Source organism: Salarias fasciatus, chromosome 6, assembly GCF_902148845.1.
Source record: "Salarias fasciatus chromosome 6, fSalaFa1.1, whole genome shotgun sequence".
Lineage (NCBI taxonomy): Eukaryota > Metazoa > Chordata > Actinopteri > Blenniiformes > Blenniidae > Salarias > Salarias fasciatus.
Genome location: NC_043750.1, coordinates 29,742,158 through 29,752,210, shown reverse-complemented (window position 1 = coordinate 29,752,210; position 10,053 = coordinate 29,742,158). Strand labels below are relative to the sequence as shown.

Sequence of the window (10,053 nt, the reverse complement as noted above, 5' to 3'; positions counted from 1 at the left end):
CATATTTGAACGTTTCCTCTCTCATATCATTAACGGGATTGTTTAAGGCGTATTTGGCCATTAAAAAAGAAAAAAGAAAAAGAAGTAGATTGAGTCAGTTCAGTTTACTGTAACTCCATCTGTCGTTCTTTGTTAGCTCGGCCAGACACCGTGCATATCTACAGTGCTCCGTCTTTAAATGTCGTTAGACACTAGTGGCTTCGAGAATACGTCACGCTAACAAACAAGAAAATAGGACTAAAGGAGTGAAAATATCTCAGTTTCAGTGGTGTTGTGAAGAAACGCCGTAACGTAATGGTATCTCAGGTTTGAACATATCACTCAATACACATTTTATCAACACGAAGCGTCGGGATGAGCGATGGACGTTTGGGAGTTTGAAGTCCTGGTTTTCAGTCAGGAGGAGCTAAAGGGAATATTTAGACTTTTGGTTAGCGTCTTCCACAGTTTGCCCTTCCAGAAGATTTGATTTTTGTGGACTCGAACATCTCCGTTTCCATGAGAGCACTTCCTGTCTCAGCTGCGAGCTCGCCTCTCGCTCGCTGACGCCGTTCCGTTTTCGCCCTCGATAGCTCCGACTAAAAAAGAGAAAATCCGAGCCAATCGGCCGCACCCTGCTGCGGAGCCGTCTGAGTACCAGCCGCTGGAAGCAGTCCGGGTCGCCAGCTTCACTTTTTTTGTGTCCATCCATTCCTTTGACCAAACCGGGACGGCTCCACACACGACAGCAGCTCTGCTGGCAGGTCGAACACACGCGCTGTTTTTATGTTCCTGTGGTAATAATGCCAAGAGGACAGGCTCGCCAGTAAAAAGTTACAAAAAATATATATATATTTCGCTGCTGCTGGACATGAATGGAGCTTTCTGTTGAGGAGAAACCAAACAGTCTTAGTGCTGATCATGACATTGGCTAATCTGAAAGACAGAGTTGTTAAAAATGCTCAAAAGGTGTTTATTGTAAGATCTTTCATTCAGAAAGTGAAGGTGAGCCCATTGCCTGTTTGAGACATTAAAATGCCTTCTTTATCGTGCCACCATGATTAAGACGTCCTGATTTGGTTCCTACGGCCGCTCTGGTTTTTCTCATGTTTTTAATCTTAAAATAAATAATAATAATAATAATAATGTTCATCCAGATTGGTTCAGACACAGCAAAATACAACAAACCTTCTGTCAGAATTACACTTTTGTGACGTGTAATCGTTTGTGTGTATCATTTGTAATATGGAATGATGTTTCAAACGGCCCAACATGAAGGAATCTGCAGCGTTGAGTTGTTTATCGTCCGACACGGCTCAGTGTCCACGGTCCCATTTGTCCGCTCTGGGGGTCCGGGGCCTCCTGCCCTCCTCACAGAGCTGCAGCCTGATCATTTGAATTCGGCACAGATTGACACTCGAATATGGATTACACAAGCAATGGGGGTCTCAAAAGCGCCGCCGTGGTGATTCGCTGTATAACGTTTTAATGAAGCTGGCGAGAGACGTGGCCGTTGAGATGAAGGCTGAGATGACCTGACGACGAGCGCCTTGTGTGGGTCAGCCTCAAAATAACTGATCCAAGAGCAGCTGCATGCAGCACGCCATGCAGGCTCTCCTTGATTAAAAAGGGCTCATTGATCAACCCAAACATGAACTGTAAATGAAGCAGAGTTCATATGAAAGGTTGATAATCAGAAGAAATGTGATATTCTGGAAAAATCCCATACAAAACAAGTGTGTAAATATGAAAAGTGCCGCAGCGTAACACAGTGTAGGTAGAATGTGGAGATAGGGGCTAAAACGTGTGGGTCACACTGGTGCATTCTGACTCCATATTGTGCTCATGTATTACATATTCTGCCAAAAAAAAAAAAAGTTATAGAGAATTCTCACAAATGAAGCACTCTGGTAAAAATGGGACAAATGTTTCTGATGGTCACATCTTCAACCAAGTCATGACCAAAAGATTTCTTTTTTTAACATTATTTTATTGTTTATTTAATGAACAATAAAAGCATTGCACAAACTTTTTTTTTCATTCCAACAAATGAAACCACTTAAAAAAAACGTATTATGGATATAAAGCTGCAAGCTGATCGGCTGGCTGTGACGAATTAATTTACAACCTGTTATATTTATTTCTTTTACATGGTTTGTTGAGACTTCCCATCCGCTGTATTTCCTCCATGTCAGGTTTAATGTTGACTATATCATCAAAATGTTCTGAAACACTATAATTGCGTGTCTCCTCGATGTTTTTTGCAGTGAAACAACTTCCTCTCAACGCAGGCACAATGCTGGTACCTACTGTCGCACTTTTTAGGGAAATGAGACCCCAATGTAAACCATGTTAACCCTTGCCACATACACACACACACTCTCTCTCTCTCTATTACACACACAAACACACACATGCATACACGCACACACACACACACACATCGCAAAGGGAAGCGTCTAAAGTCACGAGAACAGTGACAGAAAAACACGAAGTGTAATATTTTGCAACATGAGTATCATTCCAATAAAGTTTTACTTGTAAAATTCCTTGTGATGTGGTGTGTGTGCGCGCGCGCGTGTAAGTTCACACTGGGAGTGTGTTCCTGGGGAGGAATCAGAAATGTTTTCAGAGGAGAGGTGTTTTTTCTCAGCTTTGAGACCGGACGTCCATCAGAGCCTCCAGATGCGGGATGGAGCCTCCACCCGGCCCGCTGCTCGGCCCGGTCCTCGCGCGCGTCGCCGGAATCCGGCTGTTATCAACCGCGTTCCGATCAGATTTAAAGACTGTGAAACAAAGAACGCAGCTCCGTGCGGGAGGGGAGGAGGGGAGGAGGGGAGGAGGGGAGGAGGGGGGGGGGGGGGGGGGGGGGGGGGGCTCCAGAAGCGTTTCCATTCCACCTTAAATGCAATTTGCGTGTGTGGCCGCGGACGAGGCGCCTGGCGCCATCTTCAGTCCACCTTAAAAGCGCACAATTCGTGGCGAACCAACGCAAAGCGGTGAGGCAGCGAGGCTGCCGTCCTCATTCTCCGGCTGGGGATCGCACTTTGGCTCCCCGGCGTTGACACAGCGCCACTAGTGAAACAACAGAGGGGGAAAGACGCACTCGGGCCAAACCGCATCCGCAACAACCCGGGGGAAAGATGTCCGAGCCCAATAAGTACCGGGAGTGGATCCTGGAAACAATCGACTCTCTCCGCTCGAGGAAAGCCCGTCCGGACCTGGAGAGGATCTGCCGAATGGTCCGGAGGAGGCACGGGTCAGACCCGGACCGAACCAGGACGGAACTGGAAAAACTGATCCAAGAGCAGACGGTGCTCAAAGTTAGCTACAAGGGCTCCATCTCGTACCGGAACGCGGCGAAGGTGCAGAGGAAAAGCCGAAAGAAGAGTGAGTTTACGGCCGCTGGCGGCGGCGGCGGCGGCGGCGGCGCGGAGGCAGCGAGGGAGCGGACCAAACACGACCACCTCAACAACAACAACAACGGCGACAGTGCGCACAGCTTCACCGACCAGGAGGAGGGAGAGGAGGACTCGGAGCCCAGCCCAGACGCGCACGCACAAACATCAGCCAGCGCCTCCGGCAGGAGGCTGCAGCCTGCCTCCAGCCCGAGTAGCGGAAACGGGCGCCTCGGCTGTGGCGCAACACCGGGCTGCGCTGCCGGGAGCGGCTGCAACGAGGAGAAAGCAAGTGCACCGGGGGACGGGGGATTAGGACCGGAGGGAGCGGAGGAACGCCCGGCGCCCGCTCTGAGCGCGCGCGACGGGGCTGATGCCAGCGGGACAGCGGGGAGCGGCGCGGCGGAGCCCGGCGGGTCCGGAGCTGACAGCCCCAACAAAACTTGTTCTGGGAGCGCCGGCAGCCCCGCGCCGCCTCACAGGCTCAAGCCCAAACTTCGAGTCTGTGCAGGAGGCGGAACCAGAGCCGCGGGGAGCCACGCCAACTCCGACCTGGGCGACAGGCTGGTGGCTTCAGTCCGCAGCCTGTCCGAGAGGAGCCTGCGGGGGGGCTCCGCCGCCAGAGGCCACATGAAGCCGCTCGGCTTGAAGGAGATCCTGGGCTACCTGAGCAGCCAGGAGCGCCTGTCGGAGGAGAAACTGACCCGAGGCAAAGTCAAAGTGGTCATGGAGCGAGAAGTGGCGAGGGGCAGGCTGCGCAGGACGCGCTGCGGGAACATTACTCTTCCTCTGAGGGGGATGGTGCTGGAGGAGCCGCTGCCCAAGAATGCGACCGCTGACAGACTTGCGAAGAGCGCACTGCAGGACAGACACACGGCCAAAAAGGTGGGCAACGCCAACTTAATATTTTCAACACGTCCCGTCTTTTGACAGGGGACAGCGAAGAGCGGCTCGCAGATAAATTAATGACACACACACACACGCACACGCCCCGTACCGGGACGCGCTCGCCTTTTGCGTTATTCCTCCTGGTTGAACCTCGAGGTTTGCGGCGCAAAAGTGTGAGAGGCGGCTTTATTGTTGCTTCGCAGTGTCGGCGTTTAGTCAGCGGGATGCAACTGTGTTCTGCGCCGATTTCTCTTTTCAAGCCGCGGTAAATGTGTGCGTGTGCACGTGTGTCTGTGCGCGCGAGCGTGTGTGCGTGTGTAGCTTGGCTTCCTGCACAAAAGGTGCGGGTTACATGGAGGGAGCAGACGGCTCCGGAGCGGTAACCCCCCCCACCCCTCCCCTCCTCCACCACCACCACCTCCAGCTCGCGGGACGAGCGCGCGCACCATAAAGAGCGTCTCTGCATGGCGCGAGCACGAGAGCCGCCCGGTTTCGCGTCCAGATGAGTGTTTTCGGTGTGATCTGGCTGGCAGGAACTTTGGCGGAGCGCGGAGTGTCTGGGCCTGGCGCGCAGTAGGCGGTGTCTGTCTAAACTTGAGACGTGCCGCTGCCGCGCTCCTGTGCGCGCCGCCCGGCCGCGCAGGCCGGCGGAGACCTCACGCCAAACAAAACAAAAAAAAAAAAAAACACAAAAACTGCCGGGCATCACTGCTCGATCACGCATTTTCGATGTGATTCCTGCTCTGTCCCGACCCCGCTGTTTCCTCCCTGTAATCCGCCTCTCCGGTCTCTTCCCGCATCCCTCCCGCTTCGTGCCTCATTAAATCCTTTGTATCGCCTCTCCTCCCTCCCCGCCTCCCCGGTGGGGACCGCAAACTTGAGTGGGCTATACAGTAGGCGGCTTTTGTTATTTTTGATATTTCAGTGTGTCTCTCTCAAGTGGGAGGTTTTTTAAAAAAAAATTTTTTCAGTAACAGTATCCGCCCGAAAAAAGAAGTGCGGCAGGCCTAATATCACCAAATCACTAAGAGCCACGCCGAACAAAAACTTGAACAGATTGAAACCGAACGGAAGCGGCCGCCTCGCCTCAATTCACCTTTTTAAATAACGGAAACCGATTTCTTGTACAACTTTATGTCAATGCAGCCGCCGTCGCCCTCTCGCAGAGAGAATGAGCCAATGGAAACAGAGGAGCGGGGAGAGAATGAAGAAGAAGAAGAGGAGGAGGAGGAGGAGGAGGAGGAGGATGATCCCCGGAGTTCTGATGAGGAGGGAGGACTATCCCTGGTAGCCATGACAACCGAACCAGGGCTCATTGAGAAATCCAGAGAAGATGCTGAGATCCAGACAGCATCAAAGCAGGAGAGTCCCCAGCAGCAGCAGCAGCAGGGTGGCAAAGGTGTGTGTGTGTGTGTGTGCACGTGCGTATGTGGACTCCTGACAAACACTAATTAAACAGGCAACTGTTGTTATCATCTTCCGCTGCTTATAATCGTCATCTGGCTCATTAAACTGTAGCTGCAGAATCGATTTCATTTAATCCATTTAAATCCACATCGGCCTTCCTTCACATTTTAGCCTTCACGTTCGTGAACACACACATTTCATTTTAACTCCAGTATGAGTTCTGTAGTAATGCTGAGATGAATGAGAAAGAATGCAACTATGCAGAAATCATCCGTCAATCCCTCATTGGTTGGAGGAGGATGGAGCCTAGCAAATCATTTAAGACTTCTTTTTAATTGGAAATAGAACACACACACACACACACACACACACACACACACACACACACACACACACACACACACACACACACACACACACACACACACACACACACACACACACACACAACTGATCTTAAACACAGATGCTGATGCTTTTCTTTCCATTTATGTTTTCCATTTATAACTTTTAAAAGTGAGCCATCGGATTTAAGTTGAGCATGAACTGGTTTTATTTTAACTTTTAATGTTATTTTCATTTTTAAAGATTGAATGATTTTATTCTGGGAGTTGCATTGCTGTTGTTTTAATATACTGTGTGGGAACACTTGCTGCTGCTTCCTCCTAATCTTCTGACTCATACTGCTGGTTTTTCAGAGACTTCCACGCCCGATTTCCACCCTAAGACCGAGCCTCCACCTGCTCCGGGAGCGCCGCTCTCACAGTGTAATGGCACACTGGAGGACAGAGCTTTTTCCCCTGAGCAGCTACATATGGAGACGCAAGTGAGTGAAACATTTACATCTCTTTTCTTGGTTTTTATTATGATATAGTACTTTTTCACATGCGTTACCAGAATAAGTGAGTGCAGTTAGGATTCTCATTGGCTCAGGTTCTAGTTCTTTCTGTGTGGAATGTGGATGTTCTGATCCTGCGTCTGTTTTCTTCAGGCACTCTGGTTTCCTAAAACATGAACATGCGGTTCATTAGTGACCCTAAATTGAAAATTGTTGTAAATGTGTGTTTTTTTCTGTGATGGACTGGTGACCTGTTGAGTCTTTCTGCAACCGTAATTTGAAGAATTAGAATAAGAACAGAGAATAAGAAAAATACATTTATTTGCATGTTTTTTCTCCTTCAGCACTTACTGATATAAAAATTGAAATGCAAAACATGTAAAGCAAAAAGATTTCCACATAAAGCAAAAATAACACCATGGTATTACAGACAGTTTGTGTAGATGAATGTAATCAAATTAAGGCCATAGGAGAAGAAAATGAAGCTAAACTAAACCGTAAAGTTGGATAAAGTGTAAATTAGATGAAAAATTGCAGTGTGTAAGTATATAATAGCAATTTGTCTTTAAGAAGTACTTTAAAATGCTACTTTTCAGTGAGTTATGTTGTCACTGTGTTTTAAAGCTGACTGAAATGTGAAGTTGTATTTATTATGGACAAAAGCGTTTGTGCTTATCAGGTCAGTTTGTGAAGCTCAGAATCTTGTATCATACTGATATCAAATTTACTTTGTATCCGTTTTTCTTTCCACATCATAAAATTTCCATGCATAATTTGACATTCTGCTTGTTGTAACATCATCCACGGTCAGTGTGTGTTCACAATTCCCACTGCTGCAAAAGCAAACGTTAATATCACGCTGTAAAGCTTTAAGCTCTATCTAGGAGATTGAATCGTTAATATGTGCGCTGCGTCTCAGTGAGATAATCACAAAGGTCAAATCTGTGTCTGTGCTGTCATTTCACCGATTCTCCTTAATCTCTTTACTTGTGGAGTTTTGTGTCTTTTATCAGTGCTCAAATAGAAAAAAAAAATCTTCAAAACAAATCCTGTAATCGAGATGACAAGAGCAGAGAATCTCACCTCAGATTACAGAAAGTCATCAAAGTTATTTCTGAATACAGTTTAGTGCAGAATTAGATTATTATTTTGTGTAATTAACTTCATGTTCTGTAATCTGATTGAGAGCTCATCAGGATCAAATGAGCAACAGCAAAAGAAAGAATATGAACAATAAATAATAAGTAACAGTGACAATAATATAGAATGGAGAAGATAACTGTGACATTATTTACATTCTTTTAGAGTAATGTTGGTATTAACTGGTAATGAACCAGAGATGATTTAGATCTCATGTTCAGGGCCAAAAGGAAACTCATTAGTGTTACAAATTAAACCTGAATCCCATCAAAAAATGTCTGTGAACAGATTGAAGTCATGATTGTGAGGCGTTATGTTTAGTTTCATGGAGATCTGGAGCACATGTCAAATCTCCAGCACTTCGCCCTCCACCGGGGTCCTGATCGAGAGCAGCGGTGGATCATTTCTGCACAGAGGAGTCGAGAGGAGTCAGGCTTAAACGCTTCTCAAAAGCAAAATGAACAGAGACTGGAAAGTGTTTACTCTGCTGGGATGCTGTTCCTGTTTTAATTCCAAACCTCTCAAATCAAAAAGACTCTGCTGGATAAAGTAGTTAAAAATTCTACAAACTGCTAAAATTGCTAAAGACCAGAGAAAAAAAAGTGTAAGGAGGAGTGGCTTAGAAAAATTTGTCAAAATGTTTGAAATGGACAAGAATGGAGCAAAACTAATCAAAGGATTAAACTGGCTAAAATGACTGAAAATTAATGGTCACAAATGAGAGTGGCTAAAACAACCAAACTCGCTCAATCAGGCTAAAAATGGCTGCAGAAGCTAAACCATGAAAACTCTACATTGCAGTCATGAAATGTTGAGAAACACTACATAAACATAAGCGACGTGTGTCCTCTTTTATGATTAAAGGAGTTTTGTTTGTTTGACAAAAATGTCTCTTTAGATAGGAGAGGCTGCAGAGCCCTGGCCTCATCCAGTCACCCCACATCCAAACAGAACGCCCATGATACATGCGCTTCTGAATTATTTTATTTTATTTTTTTATTATATTTTTTCCTGAGACAGCAGCTTATTATGACTGTGTGAGAGACCCTGTTACATCCATGTGCACTATGGAGCTCTGTGGGTGATGGAAGCTGAGGATGACTGAGGTAGTTTTTTTTAGTCTTTCAGGTTAAAGTGACAAGAGTTTTCTCATCGGCGCCAGGCTCCACTCCTCCATCAGTCTTCTAAATACCTTGCACATCACCGTTTACACCCTCACAGCAGATGGCCTGAAGTGTCCCAGTGCAGTTTTGCTCCCGCTCGCCTCGTCCTTCATCTCAGGTGGAGGTCAGATAACAGTGACTCTTTCAGCAGTCCTCTGACTCTGTCTCCTCTTTTTTGTTTTTTCAGAATGGGACCCAGCCAGATGGCATAAATCACTCATCGTCGGGCTTTAACAGTGAGTCCCGCTCTTTGCGATGCTCTCTGAATTTACGACATTGTGGTGTTTGGAGTCACAGCTGGCTGTGAATGTGTTCCTAACAGGCTTGGAGTGTAAGACGGAGGTTGGAGTGTCGTCGTGTCTGCTCACTCCCACTGCCTCCCCGAGAGACTCGGGCCCGCCTGAAGAGCGAGGCTTCGGCGGAGGGTGAGTGCAGAACAGATGCTGGCATCGCTGATGCATGTCTCTGCACAGGTGTCTGAGATCTGCTGGAGTCCAAACCTAATGACGGATCACAGCTCGCTCTTACGTTAAACACATTCTGATCTCAACAGCATCTACGCTGTTATCTTTGGCTCGTGCGTGCAGCTATTTCCGCAAGTAAAAGTATCTGTATCGTAGCTACAAAAGCTGACTCCTGTTCCACGGCTTGTGGCTTCCAGGCTGATGAAGAGTGAGGGGGCCAGCGGCAGCCCGGCGGACTGGACGGTGTCTGACGTGGTCAGTTACTTCACCGCAGCAGGCTTCCCCGAGCAGGCCGCCGCCTTCAGGACCCAGGTGAGCCCGCAGGCATCACTCATGGCCGTTAGGGGGCGCCACCGGCAGGCTGTAACCCATCCTTGCTCTCTTCATCAGGAAATCGATGGGAAGTCTCTCCTCCTCATGCAGCGGAACGACGTCCTGACAGGCCTGTCCATCAGGCTCGGCCCCGCACTCAAGATCTATGAGCGACATGTCAAGGTGCTGCAGAAAACACACTTTGAGGACGAAGACTGCTAACAACACACACACAATAACACAGGACTCGTGTGTGTCTATATATAACTCAGCTAGTGTAAAAATGCATGCCTGATATAGAAAACAATACACTTCACTCTCATGTCATGTCAGATCACACACACACACACACACACACACACACACACACACACACACACACAGTTCCCTCTGTGGACGACAAGGCGTTTCTGCCAAACGGAGCACAAACTGATGGAGGGAGGGAATAAACTCATAAACGCGGC

The 10,053-nt window shown here is 47.7% G+C and overlaps 1 protein-coding gene across 1 annotated transcript; it reads left to right on the top strand.

Moving 5' to 3' along the window:
- Positions 1–3,041: 3,041 nt before the first annotated feature.
- On the top strand, positions 3,042–9,818 carry LOC115390002 (atherin-like). The gene is made up of 7 exons (XM_030093652.1): positions 3,042–4,262; positions 5,412–5,664; positions 6,371–6,498; positions 9,001–9,049; positions 9,136–9,238; positions 9,475–9,589; positions 9,668–9,818. The coding sequence occupies exons 1-7, from the start codon at positions 3,123–3,125 to the stop codon at positions 9,809–9,811; spliced, it is 1,932 nt and encodes a 643-aa protein (XP_029949512.1). The 5' UTR covers positions 3,042–3,122; the 3' UTR covers positions 9,812–9,818.
- The last annotated feature ends 235 nt before the right edge of the window (positions 9,819–10,053 follow it).